This window comes from Cicer arietinum, chromosome 5 (genome assembly GCF_000331145.2).
Source record: "Cicer arietinum cultivar CDC Frontier isolate Library 1 chromosome 5, Cicar.CDCFrontier_v2.0, whole genome shotgun sequence".
Taxonomy (NCBI): domain Eukaryota; kingdom Viridiplantae; phylum Streptophyta; class Magnoliopsida; order Fabales; family Fabaceae; genus Cicer; species Cicer arietinum.
Genome location: NC_021164.2, coordinates 65,684,431 through 65,710,625, shown reverse-complemented (window position 1 = coordinate 65,710,625; position 26,195 = coordinate 65,684,431). Strand labels below are relative to the sequence as shown.

Genomic DNA, 26,195 nt, shown 5'->3' with positions numbered 1-26,195 from the left:
TACACGACCGGAAGGTTGAATCCTACTACGTATCTTGTAACATCAAATTCCTTGTAGGCATTGCTTATTATGACTTATTTGGTTTGAATAAATTATTCTGACCTTCAAAAATATTTTTTTTTTATGTTCTCAGCTTCAAATAATCTTAAAACTTCTATTCTTTAGTTTTAATAATCTTTTGACCTTCTGGATGTTTTCATATGTACTATTAATTGATACCTTCATGCAAAACATAGGTCCTTGATATTGATTGATTTTGCCCTCTGTGTTATGGCAATTATAGGACCTAAATCGTAAAACCTACCTACTCACATCTTTATATATAAAAAATAGACCTTAATATTTAGCAACATTTTCATTCCAAAAATATTATCAACTTTGTTAAATATTTTTACTATAAATAATTAAAATAAAATAAAATACAATCTTTATATATAAAAATTGATGTAAATAGTTAATTAATATTTTTCTTTCAAAAACATCATCAACTCGATCCGTTAAGTGATTTTATTATAAACAATAAAAACATATAATTTGATTATTTAATTTTGAAATAGATATTTTTTTTGCTTTTTCGAAATCTTCCAAATATGATAGATAGACACATTATTCTATTAAATACATATAAAATTTAATTATTATACATTGTCAATTAAAAAAAAATTATACTTACGACATATCATAATTATTTATAAGTATTATGTTATATATAATTATTGTAAAAGTTATACATCTATAATAATCTAACGATTGTGATCGTCTGATATATAACAACTTTTTACATATAAATCATAATGTTGATCTTGTAACTTTTCATGTTGCAAATCAATAATGCTCTTTTTGGTAAAATTATCTTGTAACTAATAGTTGATAGCTTATAGTTTATAGTTGATAATTGTAAAGTTAATTAAATGTTTAGTAAAATCAGCGGTTTAATTAACTTAAAAATATAAAATCACATAAAATGACATTCTAAATTAAAAAAATAAATTTATCAATTAACACTTAAGATATTTTTATTTATCTACTTTAAAAAAAATTACATTATATAAATTATTTATTTAAACTATTTTAAATTTTTTAAATGCCAAAAAAACAAGCTTATAAGCTAATTTTGGTAAAAATAATTTATGATCTTATAGTTTATAGCGTATTTTGATAAGTTAATTTAAATAGCTTACAATTTATCATATTTTATTTCAATTTTACCCTTATTATCATAATTAAATTCTTTTTTACCCTTTGTAATTTATTTATTATAATTTAAAATAAATAATTTATTTATAAATAATTCATATAATTTAAAATAATTTTAGTAAATAATATAATTTATTTATAAATAATTTAAATATTAAAACAATTAATATTTTAATTTAAAATAAATAAATAAATATATATGATATGTATTAACTTTAAATTAATAAAAAAATGAAATTAAATAACTACTGTTAAAATATTTTAAGCGTTATTTGATAAAATTTATTTTTAATTAAAAATGTTCTTTTATATATTTTATATTTTAAGTTAATTGAATTGTTAATTTTATCAACTACTTTAATTAATTTAACAACTATCAATTATAAACTATAAATTATCAGTTATCAAATCTCAATTATAAACTAATTTTATCAAATAGAATCTTAATGTGCGATTTACTTTTCAAGCTATTCTCAATTTCTCCATATTTTATTCTTTTGCTTTCATAAAAATGAGTATTGCCATATTTCATTTTTCCATTTTTATTTCTTTTAGCTATTGCAAACAATTTACTTCCTCTATAATTTTTTCCATAAAAAACTTTAAGAAAATTAACCGTGTTTAAACTTTAAGTTTGCTTATATTTGTTTTTTTTATAAATAAATTTGCTTATATTTTATTTTAAACAAGATATTTTTTTAAACATTATTATCTCGTGCATCATATTGGTCTAAGATCTAGTTTGTATTTAAAATAAAAAACGATGCTACTACATTACATAGGTTTTAGTTTCAATAGTTGATTCAATATATTATATCTCTATCTTCTATTATATGATTATATAACTATAAAAAATAAATGATCACAAAAAACTCCTAATTACTATTTCTTTTTTAAAATTTGACACATTACATTTCATTACATTTTTTAGGTTAATTATGTCTTTTGATTTCCACTTTTTATTCTTTATTTTTTTAATAAAAAAAATTATTAATATTATCTCTCTTATGTCTTAAAAAATATGTCACTTTTCACACACTAGTAGAAAAATGGCTTTTTAATTCAGCAGATTTAAGTCGTTTACGTGGCACCAGACTTAAAAAATGAGGCGGAAGTATATTTAAGTTGGTTATCCGTATAAACGAGTTAATAAAATGAGGCGGTGGCAATTTTGTAAATATGTGAAACACCGTCAACACGGTTAAATTGTCAACCGACTTAACACATCCCATCATATTTGGTGGCTAAATCAGTTAAATTGACAACCGACTTAACAAAATGATGCGGTGGCAATTTTGTAAATATTTAAAACTTTTTTAACGCGGTTATATTAATAATCGACTTAAAACATACTACAATAACATAACATACGGTGCGTTTGTGTAAGGCATATTTAACTATTCTATTATAAATCTTTCGTATTCTCTAACAATATTTTCATCACACTCATCGCCCAACTCAGTTTTTATCGTCGTCAATCAGTTTCATCGCCACCTTTTTCAGCCAAACCGCTTGCCACCTTTTTCACAATCGCCAAACAGCTTTATCGCCACCATTTCAGGTTGTTCAGATTATTGAATAATAAATTTACATGAGTAATTTTTTACAATTTTCTACTCTTCTATTGTTTAATATAATGAGACATTAATAAAATGATTAATATATGTGTTCATAATTTCATTTAGATAATATCATATTATTTGAAGGAAAAAAATATACGTCAAATTCATTTTTTTTTTCTAACTATTATTTATTTTACGTTACTTATTTTTAACAAATGATTATGGATCGTAGTTGGATGAATACTAATTATTTGAGTAAATGTATAGGTGTGAATAAATTTTTACAATTTACTTAAAAAAAATTTCATAAAAACCAAAGAAAAATTTATTTGTTGTTAATTTTTAAATGGAACCCGGTTACATTTTGAAAAATATAAGAAATCATTATGGAATTTGTCATAGTAATAAAAACGGATATGGTATGATGATTTGTTAAACATGACAAATTTATGAGTGTGACTACTATGTCATGTTACATATGTTGAACATCTTAACATAGTTGTTTCATGGATGCAAATATATAATTTTTTATACGTTGTTATTGATTGTATTTTTTTATATTTGTATGATAAAAAATTATAAGTTGTTATTAATTGTATTTTTTAATGTTCATATGATAAAAAATTAAGATTCAACCGATATTGATTATGTGTTTCTTTTTTTCCAGATCTTTGATGACTCGAGATCAATTCACCCGGATCAAAGTAAAGAAGTTCGAAAATGTTGTGTGAATTTTATTTTGAAATTAATTGAAGAAAATAATGATACTAATATATGTCTATTGAATATTGCTATATTGTGATTTTGTAATTTTGTTAATGGATATCTAATTTTTTTTTCCCGTGTTGTCAAGATTAGTCGGAAATGAGATACATGTACTCTTATATTTTTTTGTATAAATATCAGATATTTTGATTATTAGATGGTTATATAAAATTGTGATTGTTAGTACAAAATTCTTATTTGAAATTTAATACGAAAAATTGTATGGATTAGGAACATGAACACAAAATGAGAAATTTATAAAAAAAAAAAAAAAATTATTATTTTAACTATATATCTATTAAGTCGGTTGATCAAAATATCCAACTTAAAAAGATGATGTGTTATATTGAATTTATGATGTTTAAGTCGGTTAATCTGAATCGACTTAATATGATGACGCTCTGTTAAGTCGGTTCATGAAACGAGTTAAAAAACAACATGTTTTTTAAGTCGTTTGCTGTTAACTCGGGTACGGAACCGACTTAAAATGTACATTTTAACCGACTTAAAAAGACAAAATTCTACTAGTGACATTCTATTTTTATATTTTTCCTTTATTTTCTCCTCCCTCTCTATTTTTCATTTCATTTCATCGTCTTCTTTCTCTTTATCTAGAGGGTATATGGTATTTCAGGTCGGCTTGGTTCAGTTTTTAAGAGAAAATAAATTAAAATCGTTACAAAATAATTGATTTGGTTTTCTTTACTCATGAAATTCAAACCAAACTAAATGAAAAATGAGTTGGTTTGTTATGTTCAATTAAATTGATATTTTAAATATTTATTTAAAAATATAAAACAAATTAACTTTTATTCAAATATTATATAAACTTTTTATACAATTAAAATAAGTATATAAACTACAAAGAAAAAAAAATATAATTATAAAAAACTACATGAATACAATATTTTTTTAAGATAAATATATTATAAAGTATGAAATAAAATATATAATAATTTGATTTGTGTGTCGGATGATCAATTTTAAATGATATAAAATCGATACACAAACTAATAGCTATTGAATTTAATTAGTTTGTTTTGATTTAGACTTCGAGCAAAGAAAAAACCTGATCAATGTAATCAATTTGATTTAAATCTTCAAGTTCATCGGATTATTAGTTTGGTTTATATCATATATATAAACAACCTTATTTGTCTGAAAGGATTGAAACAACCTTAATTTTTGTTTCAATTTTCAGATATGAGAGAGAAGTAGCTGGCCTAATGTGTAATTTTTCTCATGCTATTTATAGTGAGCTTCCGGTTCTACTGCCTCTTGTATAAAGGGTAAGGTTATTACTAAATTGACTTGAGAAAGAAAAAAATCCTTGAAGCTATTATAAAATCAATACAGGGTCATTTACTTTTTTCTAATTGGATTTTCTATGGGATAGATTATTTGCAGTGAGGCTGGAATAGTTCATTTTATAACAAGGAATATGTAGCGGTTATAAAATGAATAAGCTTTAATTAAAATATAAAGACATTTTAACGTGGAAAATTCTTTAATGTAAGGGTAAAAAACTACGAGTTGTCCAGACTAAAGAAATAGTTCAACTAAGGGTACACGAGAGTTTTAAAATGATGCACAAATTAACACTATTAAAGCCTACAAATGAAAAGTAAGTAGAAGAAAAATACCCAAAAACCTGTTGTTGTATTTCTCCCCCATCAGACGTCGTTTTGCCAGTCTGACGATTGAAACGAAGACCTGAACGTTACGAACCTCTGTCCAAAAATCAGTCCAATTTAACTACAAATGCTCAATAGATGTTTTTTTGAGACCTATTTAATAAAATCAATACTTTTCTTTTTTGGTGGTTTCCTTTTCTATTAAAATAGTGTATGTTTTACCATAATTATACCACTCTCCACTATACACATGTACTACAATATTTGAGTCTTTCTCCACGTAGGAAGAGGGCCTAATACCCAACACCTAGGCCCATAAAATTTATTTGAAGTGTTTTTGAGATTTCCTATCTTTTGTTGGACTCTTGCTTTTCGGCATCCCTTGTCTATCGTAAATTAATTCACTGTTCTAATTAAGAAGAAGAAAATGATATAAATAATTAGGAGAGTATTTTTAAATTCTTAATTATTTAATACGATCACCAACAGACCCTAAATTATGATTCCTCTACAGTATTTAAAACTAAAACTGAAGAGTGCGACTTCATGCCTCTCTGAACAAAGCATAATATATATATAGAAATTATTGTGAATAATGTAAAGGGTCAACTTAATTGTAAATAGTACCAAACAAACGCCATTAAAAAATAGAAAGACTTTGATCATTGCAGCAACTAAATATAGACTAACATCGTGAAGACTGATGTCAAGCATCACGCTAGAGTCTAACCATTACTTATGCTGACAAAAAAACAAAGCCTAACCATTACTTATATATTATATACATACATTATGCATACATACAAATGATTGTGAATAATGTAAAGAGTCAACTAAATAAATAAATGAATTAATTACAGTTATGTTACCTCTACTATTATATATTAATTCACGAAATTGATCTTATATTTTAAAAGTCGATAGATTTAGTCTCTTCTTCATATTTTTAAACTAAAAAAATCATAATTTGAAATATTTTGTGATATAATATACAATTATATAATATAGAACCATCTAAATCCATTAATTAAATTAAAAATATGAAAAAAAATCGAAGTTGAAAGCTAAACTTTTACGACATTTTATTTTAATTTCATAGGTGTTAATTATTATATATTATCGTATCATATGTCAAGTTATTTAAAACATCCTACATCATCATTATTTAGTAAAAAAATCAGAAGGAGAAACCAAAATTATCGATTTTTAAAATAGAAGACTAGTTTCGTGAATTAGTAAAAATAAAAGACTAAAACTACAATTCAACTTAAAAAAATAAATAGACAGATGAATGTATGATCAACATGGTAAAGAGTTTTGGGAAGAGAGTCAAGAAAAAACTTTGGGAAAAAGTTGTAGCTCTAGTATATATCAGGCAAAATATATTACAGTTATGCAAAAATAATAAATTAGTCTTATTAATATGATGTTTTGAGTTCAAATCCAAGACAATACATCAAACCTAACGATATTTTAAATTATGCATTTTAACATAATTAATCTTATTCTTTTTATCAAGTTAATTTAATATTTTTTTTGTCAAAATAATTATTTATATTTGTAAATATTTATATCATTTATTTTAATTTCAAATCAATTAAATTAAAACTTAAAATTCTTTCAATTTTTATTTATTAAACTCATGAAATTTTAAAGAGTTTATGACCTAGGTTACCACGATGTGAACATACTTTTTTTAAAATATATAAGAATAAAACATTTTTAAAACACTACTCAACTAAAAAAGAAATACCACATTCGTCTTTAAAGATAAGTTTATATGCATTTTTAGTCTTCCTATTAATTAACTTTTATGATTTTTTTAGTTGCACGCTATTTTTGATAATGTGGCACTCTCGTTAATTTATTTTTGCTATTAATTTTATTTATATATTAAAATATTAAAACCAAATATATTTTATTTTATTTATATATATTAAAATATTTAAAATGAAAACTAATTTTTTAAAATCTTATTTAATAATTATTATAATTTAAAATTTTAAAATATTTATATAAAATAGTTAAATTTTATTACAAATATTATATTTCATATTTAAATTTATTACATTTTTAATATTATTTAATATTTATCATATTTATATATTTAAAATTAAATATTTAAATACAAATTTATTTTATCAAAAAATAGTTTAATACTTTTAAATATTTAAATAAATATTAAGAATTCAAAATATTAAAATAAAATAAATAATAAATAAATAAAATAAATAAAATTTTAAATGCTTTAAATTAGTTTTGGATAAATAAATAAATTTTAAATATTTTAGTTTTGATATTTTATTTTATAAATAAAATAAATTTTATTTAACATTTCAATTTAGAAATAAAAAATATATTAAATAATATTAGAAATGTCATATCTTTAAATATTAAATTAATAAAATTTTATCTATGTTATATAAATATTTTAAAATTTTAATATGTTATATAAATATTTTAAAATTTTAAGTTACTAAAAAAAGTTAAATAAGATTAATTAAATTTAAATATTTTAAAAAAATAATTTTAAATTTAAGTATTTTAGTATATATAAACAAAATGAAATGATCTTTAATATATATAAATAAAATTAATAACAAAAATAAGTTAATGAGAGGGCCACATTATCAAAAATAGTGAGGGACCAAAAAAAATCTCAATAATTATAAGTATCATAAATAATATGATTAAAAATTAATTTTTGATAAAATAGAGGATAAAAAACACATTTAAGCCTTAAATATAAGACTTTATTGAAATATTTTATTTTCTCCTTTTACAAGATATTTTTCTTAAATTTTTTAAGTTTATTCATTATTTACTTATTAGTCTACCTTTCCCTATGTTACATTGTTTTCTTCTTCTTTAATATGTCATAAATACTATAATAAAAATATAAATACTTAACGCTTATATATTATTTAAAATTAACTTTCAGTCCATTTATTTAAAAAAATTAGTTTTTGGTTTTGTATTTTATATATTGTGAAATTTTTTCGATCACACTCGATTTTTTATGATGTTATATGTTCAATTATGACCTGACTGTGATGAATCATTACAATTAAATTGAATCTATCTCATTAATCAATATCGATTTCCTTATTGTTTATTAGACAAAACTCTAAGAGCCTTTGTTAATAACATGGTAAGCAAATAATTATGAAGAAATAGAAGAATGTTTAACGAGATTCTATTTTATGCGATTCAGTTGAGCAATAACAGTGTTGTCTCGTTAAGGAAGATACTACATCATGAAAAACAAAAGGGACAAACTAAATTCTACAAATTGTAAAATAGGAAATTAAAAATCCAATTTTAAAAATAAAAGACCAAAAACTAATTTTGAATAAAGTAACTAAAAATAGCCTTAAGTATTTATCTTCTAGAGTAAATCAGTAAAACAATTTAAATTGTTTACCAATTTAATAATACAGTAGATTTTATTAATCTCCAGAGTCTTATATATATAAAGATGATTATAACAAGTTTTTTTATACGTAAAAGAAATAATCAATATTATTATAAGTTCACGTAATATATAATTAAATATTCGACTATTAAATTAAGATGTTGACCATAACAATATCAACCTATATCAATTGAATTAATACCTATATCAATTGAATTAATACGTAAATTAACAAATATTCTTCTAGAGTACTTTGGAATGGAGGGATTTAAAATCGTGTAATGTAATACGTAGTTACGACATTTACTATTCAACTCAAACATAAACGGCTTCGAATATTCCACAAAATTCCGTGCGATTCCTTCTAGTAATCTTCTCCTACGGTCAAATAATAAGACTACAAGCGTTTAACTCTTTTTGATAAATCAGGGGTAACCCTGGGTTTTCACTTTCCACCTAGCAGTAAACAAAATCAGCGGCTACTACCTTACCCCTTCTCCAAGCACAAATGTCACGTGACATGCACACATTCTCTTCTTACACAACCCTTTTAAATAGCATTGCTTAGCCTTTGTTTTCTCCACCAAACCACACTCTAATCTCATTTCTCTATTATTTTTCAACTCTATTATTCTCACTCTCATTCTAATGGGTATTCATTTTAATCTTCTTTCTCAGCTTTTTTTTTTAACACCTTTTAATTTTTCATTTACTAATCTCTTTTCTTATTTCTTGATCAGCATCTGACAAGAAGATTAGGATCGGTATCAACGGTAATTCAACTTCCATTATTTTCATTTGTGCTTTGATTTTTACTGATTTTTTGTTCTTCTTTTTTTACATAACTAATCAATTTCTCTGTAAATAGGATTCGGAAGAATTGGACGTTTGGTTGCTAGAGTTGCTCTTCAAAGAGACGATGTTGAACTTGTTGCAATCAACGATCCTTTCATCACAACTGATTACATGGTAAAATCCCTTTCTTTCACTTAGATCCGATTAGAATTTAACAAAATAGTCAGAAGATTACAAAATAATGTGATTTGTTTTTGTTAATTATTGCAGACATACATGTTTAAGTACGACACTGTTCATGGTCAATGGAAGCATTTTGACCTTAAGGTTAAGGACTCTAAAACCCTTCTCTTTGGTGAGAAGACCGTTACTGTTTTTGGAACTAGGTAAAGTTTCTTTCTTTTTTCCTGTTTTTATTTTTATTTTTATTTTTTATTTTAAATTTTAATATGTGATTGTGGATCTGAATGTTATATCCTTTTATATGTAACTAATGAATTAATTTTATGCTACTTTTATGTATAAGCAATTAGTGAATTAATTTATTAATAAATCTGATTGCATCTGAATGTTAGGAACCCTGAGGAGATTCCATGGGGTGAGGTTGGAGCTGATTATGTTGTTGAGTCAACTGGTGTTTTCACTGACAAGGATAAAGCTGCTGCTCACTTGAAGGTTCATTACATTTATTTCTCATTCTCATGCTTGTATTGATTAAATATTTGTTATGGATCCTGTCTTTTGCTTACCAAAAACTATGTTTTGTTTTTTCCAATATTAACTACTACTATCTTTTACATAGGATTATTTGTTTCCTGTTTGATTTGATTGTTTTCATAAAGATTTATTTAAAATGTAATTATTTAGCTTACATATCTATGAAGATTAATATCCAATTATTTGAAATGTGTATAATTTGGATTTTTGTGTGGAATAGGGTGGTGCCAAGAAGGTTGTCATTTCAGCCCCAAGCAAAGATGCACCCATGTTTGTTGTTGGTGTTAACGAAAATGAATACAAGCCAGAGCTTAACATTGTTTCCAATGCTAGCTGCACAACCAATTGCCTTGCTCCCCTTGCCAAGGTTTTTTTAATGCCCTTTCTAGCATGTTTATTGATGTATTTTAAATTATTTTTAGCCTTGAAAAAATTATTAATCTTTATTTACCATAGGTTCTTAATGACCGATTTGGAATCGTCGAGGGTCTTATGACCACTGTCCACTCCATCACAGGTTCCTTATTTAACTCTACTAATTAGAATTTATTCATTTTACTTTCAACAAAGCATATGAAGATTTTTTAGAACGAACATAGATGAAAACTAGTTAATTACCTTTTTGAATTAATATATGATTTTTTTCCCCATTTGAGATTAATGTGATATTTATGATTAATTACTTTTTTGTTGTGGATCAGCTACCCAGAAGACTGTTGACGGTCCATCAAGCAAGGACTGGAGAGGTGGAAGAGCTGCTTCCTTCAATATTATTCCCAGCAGCACTGGAGCTGCCAAGGTACTATATGATATAAATTTATATAACATATGGTTGTATGATGATGTAAATTTTATTTCAATACTTTTGTTGTTTCTCACCATTGAATGTTGAATTTGTGACAAACAGGCTGTAGGAAAGGTTCTTCCAGAACTGAATGGTAAATTGACCGGAATGTCTTTCCGAGTCCCTACCGTCGATGTTTCAGTTGTTGACCTCACTGTAAGGCTTGAGAAGAAAGCAACCTATGAACAAATCAAGGCTGCTATCAAGTAAGTTGTAAACTTGAAGCCTCTACTTTTGACCAACTGAATAAATATTCCCAACTAACATAACCCTTTTGTTGAAATGTCAAAAACCAGGGAGGAATCAGAGGGCAAGTTGAAGGGAATTTTGGGTTACACTGAAGATGATGTGGTATCTACTGACTTTGTTGGTGATAGCAGGTAATGTTGGGTTTTCAAGCAACTTGAGGCAGATAAACTATCATGATTAGTTTTTGGTGTTTTCTTAATCTAATTACTATTACTAATCTTGGTTTTTGATTTCATGTGCAGGTCTAGTATATTTGATGCCAAGGCAGGAATTGCTTTGAATGATAACTTTGTAAAGGTTGTTTCTTGGTATGACAACGAATGGGGATACAGGTAAACTACCTTACACCTTACTGTTACAATATGATGAATAGTTTCATTTTTATTCTTTTTTGGCTCTAGATTTACTACTTAGTTTTTATTGATGACATTCTGTTTTTGTTTTGTTGTTGCAGTACCCGTGTTATTGATTTGATTGTCCACATTGCTTCTGTGGCTTGAGGCTGATAGCTTAGATTGTATCGTTTGAACCTGTTCTAAATTTTGTCTCACTCGAGATTATCATAGTGTGAATTTGAATTCGGCTTAATAAAACTTTGTGTTGTTGTGAGTGAAGTCATTGAAACACAAAGTGTCTATGTTTTATATTTTTTGTATTTTAAATTAATAGTCGGCCTTAGGTTCTCTTGTTTTAGAGTTGATGACTTTTTTTTTCCCCATTTTTCTTTTCATTTTGAATCCTTGTTTATCTTAATATAAGAAATATTTTGTTGTCCATGACTCTTTGTGACTCTCTTCCTCTGGTTTATTTTTAGGTTCGTTGAGTTTTGCCTACTGATCAATCCAAACGTTTTAAATTTTTGTTTTAACAACTTGGAATTTTTTTTGGAGTTGTTCGCTTTAAGCATGAATTGGGCAAATCCCAATAAAAAGAACAAACCATTTCAGATCATAAAACTTGATATTATAAACTATAAGTGACTGTATAACTAAGAATATCAATTCAGTATGTTCCTCTAATAAATAAAAACTCAAGTAAGATATATCACTTATTATACTATTGTCTAAAGTAAAATATATAGAAATATTGTTATTAGAATATCACAATGTAATAAAAACATTTAACTGTTCAAAGCCAAAATGGGTTGTCTACAAAATCAAATCAATTGACTTGTTAACCATAAATAAATAAATAAATCAATTAACATCGTAACATTTAAATAATGCATCAATAAATTTGTTAATTTATTGATAATTTGAATTGTTTAATTTATGATTTTATTGTAGTATTAGAAAAAAATATATAATATAATTAGGGACAAATTTTTAAGAAAATAATAAATACAATTGATATGTCTTATAAAAAGAGAAAAAAGTAAAATCAACGGAGGGTGGAGCTTATATTACGGAGGAAGTATAATCCAAGACTACAACAAACACAATTGGAGCGGAATAATAGATTAAGGACTCAATACATCAGTAGAAGAATTGCAATATAATTTATTATATTTTAAGAATTATTATATGAACAAATGCCTCTATATTTATTTATAGAATTTTAATTGATTAGTAATCAACTTAAATAATAAAACTAATTACAAATTTAATTAGATACTTTATTAGTTGATATGAACTTGAACAATTAATTGATGATCTATTTTGGAATAATAAAAACCTTAATTATAGGTTATGGTATTTAATTTAACGGATACACTATCTTTTGTAATATAATATATAAAAAGTATGTCTTATATATGTAATTATTATATTAGTTTGAACACAGAACAAATAAAATAAAATAATTCCAACACTTGTACCAAAATTAAAATAGTTGCGACACTAATAAAAAGCGTTAATCATTAAATGTTATACTAATTTCATAATTTTCTTTTAACAAACAAAAAATCAATATATTATAATCCTTATTCTAATGTGTCTAGAATAGGCAAAGAAGCAAGATTACAATAGCATTTCCTCAACCATCAATCTACTAACTGTGTCCACAAAATCAAAAACCCCAATATAATTACATGATATTCAGCCACACTCTATTCTAATACATTACAAAAACTTAGTGTATGTAACTAAAACTTTTTACATATGTTTTAAGTCTGTGATAAAAATTTGTCATTTTCAAGTATGATATTTATATTTAAGGTATATTGACAGAAAATAACCTCATTTATTAATTTTCACCTCGCTTAAATTGTGGTGAACCAAACGTTAATTCTTTGTTGCATTACACGACGGCATAAAATAAACCATCAAACTGGTATGCATGCCATACCAAATTTTAAAAAATAAGTATTGCCTCAATTCAGGGCCGGCCCAATACATTATGAAGTTTAAAACGAAATTATTAGACTGAGTCTTTTCAAAAATTAATAAATAAATTATTAATATTTTATTTAATGACTATATAAAAAAATTAGCAGAATTAATAGTATTTTTAAATTTATTTTCTCTATATTTTTCAAAAAAATAAAATAAGACATTTTAACTGTTCTACAACAATATCAAGAACTCATATAAAAATCTTCATCTTTTAGTTGAAGAAGAAAATAATGTGTATACTACCGCTCCAATAATTCATGTTAGCAATATGTTCACTAGTCTTATAATTTATCAATCTATAACTAATATTTCTCATATGAGAAATATGTGCTCACTTTTTGTCTCAAAATATTTCAATTTATAATTTTTTTTTCATCTCTACTATCTTTGTTAGCCAATTAAATTGTATTAAAAAAAGTATTAAATAATTTACAACAAAAACATATTTATTTAATTTAGATAAGATTTTATCGTTGACAACAAAAGTTAAGAATAAAGTTTCACTATGATATTCTAGAAGACTGAAAAACAACGATGCCTTTAATACAAGATGATTTTCACTACAAAAGAGTATTTCTGACATCATTTCCAACCCTACTAATAGTACAATCAACACTAACAATCCAAATAAATAATGATTCTATATCAATTCAAATAAATAATGATTCTGCCACAAAATTAAAAATTTTGTTTGAGGCTCTATGTATAGTAAAAGACTTTTTATACTAGAGCTTTTATATCTTATAAAAATTAAAGTAAAACAATATTTTTCTACGAGGGTTTTACGTGCCTCTCCTTTAAGCCGACAATTTCTTCCCATGCAACGCATGATAAATATCTCTAAATATGATCCTCCTCCAACATTATTCCACAACCAAATGTTTGCTATATTATCATGCAAATGAACATTAATCAAAATTGTCATACATTCTTCTATTAACCTCTCTTTTAAGAAAATAGACTTCTTCTCCACCTCTACCCTAAAAACCCCCGACGAGCAACAAATATAACCTAACTGCTACACACTCCACTGTTGGTAAAAACAAATCAAATAACCTATCAAACCTCTCACTCAAACTCTCACCCAACTACCAACAATCCTTCAAAAAACAAAGTACTTCTCTCATCACTCGTAGCTCTAAATAAATTATATCAAACCAACCCCTCTCAAAGTGTATGTAACTGTAATTTTTATTTTTTTATAGCGGATGGCAAAATTGGACTGAAGGTTAAGACTTGTGACAAAAATCTATCAATTTTAAAATTTGACTATATTTTGCTTATTCTCGTTACATATAACTTGCTTGCCAGTCTTTTCTTTCTTTTCATTTTCGAGGGGTTCTAGAATGGGTAGGCGGGTCACAGTTTTTTGTTTGGGTCAAGGGTAGGCTGGTCACAACGGTTGCGGACCTGGAGAACTCTACGCTCTACTACAGGCCCATTGTTAATTAATTAATTATTAAAAAAATTCTTTATTATTTTATTTACTAATAAAAAAAAAAACTAAATTAAGCTCTATCAAATATCAACCATATAATATGTGCAGGTGGTAGGCCGGTGGCTATTTCTTGAACCAAATAAAAGGGTGGCAAGACATCTATTCCTATACTAACCCAAAAAAAATGTTTATTAAGAATAGTAGGTGGTAATTATTTTTCTTTTTCTATAAATAAATGTCAATAGTTAATTTAATAATAGAGGAAGATGTAATTTATTAGTAATTAACAATTATCGAACTATGAATGTCTTTTATAAAATATGTTTGTAGGGTTGAAGATGAGTCGAAAGTCGATTTTCGGTTCAATTCGGTTCGACTTGATAAGAATGAGTTCAATTTAAAATTTAAGTCGAGTTTAACACATTTATTTTTTAACTCGACTCGATTCAAGTTCACAAGCAACTTGTTTCAGTTTGATAGTTCAAATTAAATATTTTTCTTCAACTTTAAGTTAAAGTATAAATAAACATTAATAAAAAAATTAACTAAAACCCATATAATTTAAACTAGGTTTAAAGATCAATCTTATTAGATCAATAAATTTTCTTATTATTCTTGATTGTCTCATTTGTTAGTGAACACTATTTATATAGAATAAGAAAAGAATGTAGGATAATATATTTTTTAATAGTGAAGATGGAGAGAGTTTTTTTTTTTTTTTTTTAATGAAAAAATTGAAGAGAATTGTGTGAGATTTTGAAGTATTGAACATAAACTAAATAACAAATTGAAGTACTTGATATGGATAACAAATGCAATATCCACATGAGATTTGTTGAGAATAGAATTGTATGTTTTTTTTAGTGTTTTTCAAATGAATAATTTCTTAATATTAATTTTTAAATGATTTTTTTTCTTTCTAAATTACATCTACAATATGTTCAACATTATCTTCAAAGAATACTTACACCTAAATTAATTTTTTTTTTGTACAACTCCCAAGTCAAATTTTATTTCATACAAAAGAATTATCTAAAATTAATTATTTAAAATTGATAATATAAATATAAATTATTATTTCAATTGTGTGTGGAATTTGGCTCCCCTATAAAGTAAAGTAAGTGAGTGAATCAATTGTTGATATTATAATCACCCGTGATTGGTCATGCATGTACACATAATATCAACCATTCATTTAACCATCAATGATTGATATTACTTACTTTATTCTTTAAAATGAATTGTTTAATTTAGAGGATTCAAATAAGTCGAACTATAATTTTCAATTCAAGTTCGACTCATTTGATTTAGGAATCAAATTTAACGAGCTAATTATCAAATCAAATCTTAATCTATTTTTGAATTGGTTCGGTTCATTGTCATATTTGAATTGAGTTATTTCAAATTATATACTAACATAAGTATTTGCCGTTTTGTTTTGGAGAACTTATAAAAATCGTTTATAACATGTTCATACATTATTTTTTTGCTAATTTTCATAAACTATCCATGACATAATATCAAAACAACTTATAAATTATATAAAAGTAATTTGAATTTATTTCACGTTGTATTATACAAGTAGTACATAGATAAGCACTTATTGAGTTTTTAAGCATTTTGAGTCTGGTTTAAGGTCGATTGAACCTCCTAAACCAACATTATATCAAATTTGACGTTCAGTAGAGAGGAAGATGCTACTTTTTTGGAGGCTAATTAAACTGAGGATGAAGTGAAGAAAGTTGTGTAATTCTGTGAAAATTACAAAAGTTCACGTCTCGACTGTTTGAAATTGAGTTTCCTCAAGAAGTTTGGGAGGTTGTGAAACCAACTTTTTTGAAATTCATCTACGAGTTCCATGCGCATGGAAGACTTGTGAAGGATTCTAATTGTTATTTCGTTGTGTTGATTTCCAAGAGCGATATTTCGTACCTACGTGAAATTTGTTATTTATTTAATTTTAATTAATTTTAAATGATCAAAATATTAAATTACTCTATAATTAAAAAGAAGTAAAAAATGAATTTGTGTCCTCCAAATATGAGGCTCCATCGGTCGAACATGCTGAATATGCTTAGGGCCTCCACTGTTATGGTGGGTTCGATGATCATTATCTATTGTTAAGAGAAAAAAACGTTTTAATCGACATTGAGTATCTGGTCAAAACACAAGTGACAATTACTTAATACAAGTAGTTAGGTATACAATACAAAATTTAGTTTGTTATTAATCTACTCAAGTTGTCCACTTAAAAAATGAAGTTCTAAAATGGATCTGCGATAAACAATCTACGTTAAAAAATAAAGACTATTATATCCTTTATATATAGCAAAAATGCATTATTGTGATCCATTTTCTGTAATCGCCTAGTCAGATTTTGTCTCACATAGTATTTGTTTATTTGTTTTAAGGCTTACTGCAAATTTGATTTGTTAATTTGTCTCATAGCTTTTAACTGTAGCACATGATGTGTTGCCTATTTCATTAGATTTGAGAAGAGCATACAGATATAATAATTACAAATCTCGTGATCCCAAAATGTAGATCTAGTAGGCAGTAGCACATGATATGCCTAAGTACCGGGACATAGAGATGGAGTCGAGCCCTACATTGCTCCCTCGGTTAGTTCATTGATTGGGGCCACTTTCCATGGACATAGAGCCTAAGATTGATGGCCTTTGTATTTATTTAGCTTTATTTATTAGTTTTAGCTGAGTAGTTAATCTTTTAGCTTTATTATATTTTACTTAATTCTATCATTAATAATCAAACAATTAAATTTAAGTGTTGGAACTTTAATCAATATATATATTAGTCACACTTTATACTTTGAATACAATTTCTATCAATAAAATAATCGAGAGATTCATTGTTTTTAAATCTGGAATTGACGTGAATTCACAAGAGACATAATACGATGTCTCTAGTAATTGAAAATATAATTGTTGCTTCAAACTCCACAATAAAAAGGTATACCTACACACTTTGACGATCAAGTCAATTTATATCTACACATAATTCTCAAATCATGGTTTAATTTTGATCCAATGTAAATTTAAAATGAAAGATGCAGTGAATAATTAGTCGACTAATAATACCCTTTGGTAGGAGCCTAGACTGACTCACCGACAAAAGAATCCTAACCTTTCTATGCATTCTTTTTCAACAATTTCCTTCACACCATTGACATTGGCACCCTGTGACAGTGACATTACATTATTAATTATCATCTCCATACTATTATTCATTTCACTAACAAATTAACAATAATAACAATGCCTCCATCCTATTTCCCTCTTCGTTGGGAAAGCACAGGACAACAATGGTGGTTCGCATCACCAATTGATTACGCAGCAGCAAACGCTCTCTACGATCTCGTAATTGAACTTCTCCACTTAGACACCAACCTCCTCATCAAACTCACTTCCCTTCCCCGAATTCGTCGTCTCGAAACCGTTTGGGACGACGAATCGAACTTCGATGACGTGGCTAAATGCCGGTCCCACGTCGCCAAAAAACTCATGATCGAATGCGAAACTGGAAGAAGATGCCAAAAGAACTCTCTCATTCGTGCTGGTTATGGTGGATGGCTTCTTTACACTGCTGCTTCGGCTGGTGACGTGGATTTTGTTAAGGAATTGTTGGGAAGAGAACCTTCGCTTGTGTTTGGAGAAGGTGAGTATGGAGTTACGGATATATTGTATGCTGCAGCGAGGAGTAAAAATTGTGAGGTGTTTAAGATTCTGTTTGGTTATGCAATGTTGAAAAATAGTGGAGAGTTGGTTATGGAGGAGGTTTTTGAGAAGGATATGGTTAATAGAGGTGTTCATGCTGCTGCTAGAGGTGGAAATTGGGAGATACTCAAAGAGTTTGTTGGAAGTGTTGGTGATATTTTAGTATTTAGAGATTTTCATGGATGTACTGTTTTGCATACAGCAGCTGGTACAGGGCAAGTTGAGGTGAGAAAGTTTACTTTGATTATTGTACTTTAATACAACAAATTTATCTAATTTTATCTCTAAGTATTGTTTGTTTACCATCAACAAGGTTTTTAAGTCATTCATGGTTTATTGTGTAATCGCGGTCAAATGTTGTTGATGCGATCCATTGTGGTTGCGTTGGGGTTGTAGGTACCTTAAAAACTGATGTCGCAATCACAATTGTGGTTGGGGATAGTTTTTTAAAACCATGAATATCAGTCTCAAATTGAAATATTGACAAATTATGTTCGGATAGAGACTTGGGTATTATGAGTTGTCTAAGTCCCGCTCTACAAGATGAAGTCATGAAGGAAGAAAGATGAGAGGAAGTTGTGAGTGAGGAGAGAATACAGAGAATGATAAAAATCAGAAATATGGGAGAAAGACGAAGTTATGCTTGTATCAAACATTAGGCTTGGTGGCCGCGGTACTAGTCCACAGGAAAAACGTAATTTTCTTGTAGTGCACATCAAGTAGAATGAGTTGTTTGGTGGAGTACTTAAATGAGTTAATTCTTCTCTCTTGATAACTATCTTTTAAGGGAGGATTCTCCAAATGCTTGGGGTACCAATCATGTTCCTTAGAGATTAGTCTGAAATATAAGATTTTGATACATTATTTAAACAATACACATTTTGATCAATTGCTCCTGCATATTGCTTTTTTTTGTGCTAATCTCACAAAACATTACATAGACTCCAATTAACCATGGTTAATGTTAATTTTGGTAATCCTTTAGAAGTTTAAACATGTTCTAACTTGCATACATCCTACAATTTAACTGTACATTATTTTGATATATATCATGGTAATAATACAGGTGGTGAGAAAGCTACTTGAGTCATTTGATATTATCAACCTAACAGATACTCAAGGAAATACTGCATTACATGTAGCTTGTTACAAGGGTTACTTACCTGTGGTAGAAATTCTGATACATGCATCTCCATCACTAGCATTGTTAACCAACCACCATGGAGATACTTTTCTTCATTTGGCAGTGGTTGGTTTCAATAGTCCTGGTTTCTGTAGACTAGACAAGCATACTCAACTCATGAAACAATTGGTGAGTGAAAAGATTGTGAAGACACAAGAGATCATCAATGTTAAGAACAATGATGGAAGAACTTGTCTTCATGTGTCTGTTATTGATGGCATTCAATGTGAGGTAGTGGAATTATTGATGTCTGTGCCATCAATTGATTTGAACATTTGTGATGCTGATGGTATGACACCTTTAGATCTTTTGAAGCAACGACCGCGATCGACGTCTTCTGATATTTTAATCAAACGGTTGGTTTCCGCAGGAGGGATCTCTAATTGTCAAGATGATATGGTAAGAGATATAAATTCTAAACTTAGCTCCGAATACTCTGAATCAAGTTGCAGCGTGCAGCAGCTGCAGAAGATCCAAATCCAGGTAAATGGAAGTAGTCCTGGGACTTCATTCAGAATACCGGATGCAGAGATATTCTTGTACACTGGAATTGAGAATGCATCTTATGTCAATTATGATCAAACAAGTATTGAATCATATTCATGCTCAAGTGAATTAAGCAATTCTGATGCTGCTAATTCCACATATAACAAGTCTAATAATAATTCTGTCAATTATGCTGCAAGACGCTTAAAGTTTCTTCTCAAGTGGCCTAGGAGAAAAGACACAAAAGAAGCTTTCAAAGAATTGGAAAACGATGATGATTCTCTTGATCCTTTAAGTACGAGTAGAAATTTAGAAGAGTTTTCAATTCCATTAAGGCAAAGATACTCACATTCATGCTCCCTCAGAACACAATCTATAAGGAGTTTTCATCCAAGTCCATCCTCCAAAATGAGTTTCACTGCAGGACTCATGCAAGGTGTAATTCAGCTAAAGCCACATGTCAATCTTCCAACTCATTCAAGTTCTAATCTTTTTCAAGAATTATCTTTAGTTTCTCTATCTAATTCGATCAACAAACAAAAGGGTCTTGATCAACAAGGTTCTTTCAATAAAAAATTGATGAATCAATATGTTTCTTTTGGAGCACAGGGAATGACCATGGAAGATTCAAATAGTTGCGAATCAAATGGGAGTTATAAGCGTTTCAGTTCTTTAGTTGCTTAACTGTTGCCATTGATTGAGTAAGAACGTGATAATAATATATTCTTAGCTTGTAATGACAATTTTGCAAAAGTTTTTTCTGCAATATTAATTAATATACATAATATAATGATAGTTGAAAAAGAAGCAATCTAGTATGTAATTCTTAACAAAAATGTTACACAGAACACACAACACTGACACGTATGTTAATAGTTGCCAACTAGTCTTCTTATGCCAGTGTGTTACCAAAGTATTGGAAAAAAACAATATATAGAAATCAAGAAACACACTTTATGAAAGTGTTGAAAAAAACAACATATAGAAATCAAGAAACATACTCAAAGATAAAATATAACGTGATAAACTATAAAATCAGGAAAATAAAATCAGAATCGTTGTCTAATGATCATTAGATAATAATAATATGTGAAATTACAAATAAACTTCAAACATCTTACAACATCATTAGACCAACACTCTATGAAGCATCCTCAGTCATTTAAAAAAAATAACTTTGAAGTAAAATTAAAAACAATTTATTTCGATTTGTTTGATAGTTCCGTAGATATTTTTTTTCTGCTAAACATATGGGAATAGGAAGTGGAGTCAAAGTTCTTTCCGATATACTACATATTACATATGTCCCTAATTATGAACATACATTAGGATGTCTCTAATTATGAACATACCTTATGAAAAAATTTATCTTTAAATATAAGTCATATTTCAATTTACTATATGTAGTTATTTTTTCAAATATACTTATTAATTCTATTGTATTATCTTGAAAGATGAAAAGATAAATTGAATATATTTTATATATAAAAAATATTTTACAAAAATGATGTTAAAATATGTACATTAAATTTACCTTCTATTTTCCTTGATAAATGTGGAAGAAAAAAAAAGCGGAAAAAAAAAGTCTATAAATAGACAGACATAATAGATACGTCTGTCTTCTTTTAGTACATTCAACCAAATGTAGAATGTAATCCCTTACTAGAATCATTTGTCAACTTTGATTCTACCGAAAATCTGTTCCGATGAATTCGGGATACCATGATCTAAGAATCACCTCATTATGTCAATTAAAACAAATCTTTCCTCCAAAGTGAAACAACTTAACATGTACCACACATAAAATAGCATAGTATGTGGCGAAAACCGAATTAAGACATTCTAGCCATAATTTTGGTTAGCATATTTTTAATTATAACAACTCGGCGTACGTTCCACTAAAATAACTACTCCTCTTACGTCTTTTAATTGCAATATAAAGTGATTGCTGTGATTTAATTTTGTCCCTAAGTCCCCCATCCATACCATATAACAATTGTACTCCTTGCCGCACAATTATAAAGTTGTCGGCGAGGAGAATTAAAGTATGGGTGGAGGTGACGAAAAGGGTCACCCCGAAAAATGTAGTAGTGATGTTGATGCTAGACAGAAGGCAATTGATGATTGGCTTCCCATAACAGCCTCGAGAAACGCCAAATGGTGGTATTCAGCTTTCCACAATCTCACGGCCATGGTTGGTGCCGGTGTTCTCAGTCTTCCATATGCAATGTCCAATATGGGCTGGTATATATAAACTAATTAAATATTTTAGTTTAAATTCTAATTTCTTTTTTACATATAACATATGGTTATTAATTTATTGTTATATATCTGTCACCAAATAACAGGGGTCCTGGCATTGTCATTCTTGTACTATCATGGGTCATTACATTGTACACCCTATGGCAAATGGTTGAAATGCATGAAATGGTTCCTGGAAAGAGATTTGATAGGTATCATGAGTTGGGTCAAGAAGCCTTTGGAGAGAAATTGGGTCTCTGGATTGTGGTTCCACAACAAGTTGTTGTTGATGTTGGCACATGCATTGTTTACATGGTTACCGGTGGTAAATCATTGAAGAAGGTTCATGATACTCTTTGCCCTGATTGCAAAGAGATTAGGACCTCTTATTGGATCATTATTTTTGCTTCTGTCAACTTTGTTCTTGCTCAGTCTCCTGACTTCAACTCCATTTCTGCCATATCTTTTAGTGCAGCTGCCATGTCTTTAACGTAAGTAATTCAATTTCATTATTTGCAAAATTTATACATATTAAAATTGATAATGAATATTAATATGAACAAATGTTGCATAGGCTAAAACAAAACAATAACTAATAGTCCAACTCCTTTTACCGTTATTTATGACTTTCTCGACTCTACTTTGATTGGAAATTGGCAAATTTTTAGCCTTTCTTGAGAGTCGATTGAGCTACAATTAGTGAATGAACACTGATACTTATTTCTTAGATACTGGATTCAATTTTTACGGAAGACCAAAACTAGCTAATTTCCAACAATGAAAAAGGAAGACGAGAAGATCGTGAATAACAGTGTCGGTCAAATGAGCCATACTATTAAATTAAGTACCAAAATTGTGATAGTTTTTACAAGAATAAAATAGATATTTAAAAATTTATTTTAATTATAATTTTATGTTGAAGCTGAAATTAAGTTGTGAATTAATAATTAACCAGGTACTCAACCATAGCATGGACTGCTTCAGTTAAGAAAGGGGTGGTACCAAATGTAGACTATGGTCCAAGATCAACTAGCACCTCTGATAACGTATTCAACTTCCTATCTGCATTGGGAGATGTAGCATTTGCTTATGCAGGTCACAATGTGGTTCTAGAAATCCAAGCAACTATGCCTTCAACCCCTGAGGTTCCTTCAAAGAAACCCATGTGGAGAGGAGTTATTTTTGCATACATAGGAGTTGCCTTCTGCTACTTCCCTGTTGCAGTTATTGGATACTATATGTTTGGAAACTCTGTTGATGATAACATTCTCATCACACTCAAACACCCTACTTGGCTCATCGCCGCGGCTAACTTCTTTGTTGTTATCCACGTTATTGGAGGCTATCAGGCTAGTTCATTCATTTAACTTTTTTTTATTGTCTATATAAAATTATTTTACACCGACAGTTATAACATATCAAATTTTGGATGTGTTGATAAATTGCTGATATGACACTTAACATTTTTTGTTAACAACAGGTATTTGCAATGCCAGTGTTTGACATGCTTGAAACCGTCTTGGTTAAGGAATTAGATTTTGCACCTACTTTTAGTCTCCGACTAATAGTTCGCACTATTTATGTTGGTATGTCACACGTTATGTTGACATTAGATTAATACTAGAAGTTTCATCCATTAGATTATGGTTAACTTTTTAATCCTATTTTTTTTCTTTCAGCATTGACAATGTTCACTGGCATATGCATCCCATTCTTTGGTTCTCTTCTAGGATTTTTAGGAGGATTTGCCTTTGCCCCAACAACTTACTTTGTAAGCAATTTTTTTAATTACTATTCTTGACAAAGGTCGTTGATGAGATAAAATTATAAAATAAAAATTGTTTGATCACTAGAATTTGTTGTATCAGATTACTAAGACTCGTATAACTAACGAAAAGAATAATTAACTATTATAATTAATTAGTATTTAAGAAGGTGATGTATATTAGATATTTATAAATGAAATATAAATAAAATAATATTTGAAAAATTGATATATTAGATTAAAAATTAAGATTAAATATATCAACTTTTTAAATACAATTTTTATTTATATTTTATTCTAGAGTCAAATACTTTTTCAATTTGAGATACATTACAAAGCAAAAGTACATGTTTAATTGTCTTATTTTATCATTCCTGCAGTTGCCTTGTGTCATTTGGCTTAAACTCAAGAAACCCAAGAAATTTGGTTTGTCTTGGATAATTAACTGGGTATGTTAACTAGCTTTCAGTTAAAGTTTCTCGTATTGAGTTATTACATTAATGGGTTTTAATTTTGCTACCCATCCATTCAATTTCAGGTATGCATTGTTCTTGGGGTCATATTAATGACACTATCCCCAATTGGTGCTATGAGGAATATCATCTTACAAGCCAAGGACTACAAGTTCTTCTCATAAATTAACAACGGAAACAAACATTGAGTTCACTCTAGCTGGCTTTAAAGTTAACGGGTGAAACTAAGTAACGAGATATCTAGTTCTATACTCATTCAGCTAGTGAATATAAGATAAAGTTTCGTCAATAAAAATTAATGTATTTATCTAAATTATAAATCAAATACATTCATATTTGTTGAACAACTTTAATTTATATTTGAAACTGGAGCGATTAAACGCACAAATATTATGATAGTACGTGCGCAACTTAGCATTGTAGAAAGTTATCTCATATTATTTATTAATTTGGTGGTACGTGCGCAACTTAAATATTATAACAGTACATGCGCAACTTAACAACTTTAACTTATATTAACTTATATTAACTTATATTTGAAATCTGATGAGTTTTATTCAGGGTGTAATTACTAAGTCCAAAAAAAAAAATCAGGGTGTAATTATTCAGGGAGTATGTTAGAAGAAACACTTGAATCATAACACAACTTTTATTGTGTGTCATGTGTATTGTTTGGTGGTCAATGTTGTATAAATAAAGTAAATGTACATTTTTATGCAATGTCTTGTATTATTTACTTTATTTGGCCAGTATCTTTTGTATATATATTATGAATTCCATTAAATCCTAAATCCTAATATACACACATGTATAAATAGAGTAAAAAATTAACCAATCCTTGCACCCAAAAAAGAAAAAGAATTTAACCAGTCATTTATAAAAAAAATTCCAAAATATATTTTCAACACTCTTTTCTCTAAAACCAATATTTAAAAATAAATCAGAGCAGACCAACCGATTAAACTAAATATCAAGTATGAATTAAGTTTGGTTAATGTATAAGAACCACTGCAAAAATGCTTCTAACCGATAATTTAACATTAAAAAAGTAAAAATGTTATTTAACAATTTTCCTTGACTAAAATCTCTCTCCCTTCATTCCTCTAATCAAATACAAAACAATTTTAAAATATACTTCACACCGTTGTTTCGTTCGATCAAACACCCCACACCGTTGTTGAGTACTTCTTCACTCGAACCCATTGAATTCCAACCTATACAACTAAAAATCAAGTTCCAAATTTCTTTAACCTTTGCACATCCTGCAAATAAGTGATTTGCAGATTCTACTTCGTTAAAGCACAGCACACAACACTGTTGTGCGTCGCGAATAACCTATTTGTTCCATAATTCTACTTGAGTAA

General features: G+C 27.7%; 3 protein-coding genes across 3 annotated transcripts; all 3 read left to right on the top strand.

Moving 5' to 3' along the window:
- The first annotated feature begins 9,073 nt into the window (after positions 1-9,073).
- On the top strand, positions 9,074-11,954 carry LOC101491257 (glyceraldehyde-3-phosphate dehydrogenase, cytosolic). The gene is made up of 12 exons (XM_004502271.4): positions 9,074-9,225; positions 9,314-9,346; positions 9,442-9,542; positions 9,639-9,754; positions 9,944-10,043; positions 10,306-10,452; positions 10,542-10,602; positions 10,787-10,884; positions 10,993-11,135; positions 11,226-11,309; positions 11,421-11,510; positions 11,633-11,954. The coding sequence occupies exons 1-12, from the start codon at positions 9,222-9,224 to the stop codon at positions 11,676-11,678; spliced, it is 1,023 nt and encodes a 340-aa protein (XP_004502328.1). The 5' UTR covers positions 9,074-9,221; the 3' UTR covers positions 11,679-11,954.
- Positions 11,955-18,036: 6,082 nt separating this feature from the next.
- On the top strand, positions 18,037-21,145 carry LOC101490941 (uncharacterized). Its single transcript, XM_004502270.4, has 2 exons — positions 18,037-18,908; positions 19,750-21,145. The coding sequence occupies exons 1-2, from the start codon at positions 18,225-18,227 to the stop codon at positions 21,034-21,036; spliced, it is 1,971 nt and encodes a 656-aa protein (XP_004502327.1). The 5' UTR covers positions 18,037-18,224; the 3' UTR covers positions 21,037-21,145.
- Positions 21,146-22,266: 1,121 nt separating this feature from the next.
- LOC101490617 (lysine histidine transporter 2-like) lies at positions 22,267-25,572 on the top strand. The gene is made up of 7 exons (XM_004502269.4): positions 22,267-22,596; positions 22,701-23,084; positions 23,549-23,942; positions 24,074-24,179; positions 24,273-24,364; positions 24,739-24,807; positions 24,897-25,572. The coding sequence occupies exons 1-7, from the start codon at positions 22,400-22,402 to the stop codon at positions 24,993-24,995; spliced, it is 1,341 nt and encodes a 446-aa protein (XP_004502326.1). The 5' UTR covers positions 22,267-22,399; the 3' UTR covers positions 24,996-25,572.
- Positions 25,573-26,195: the final 623 nt, after the last annotated feature.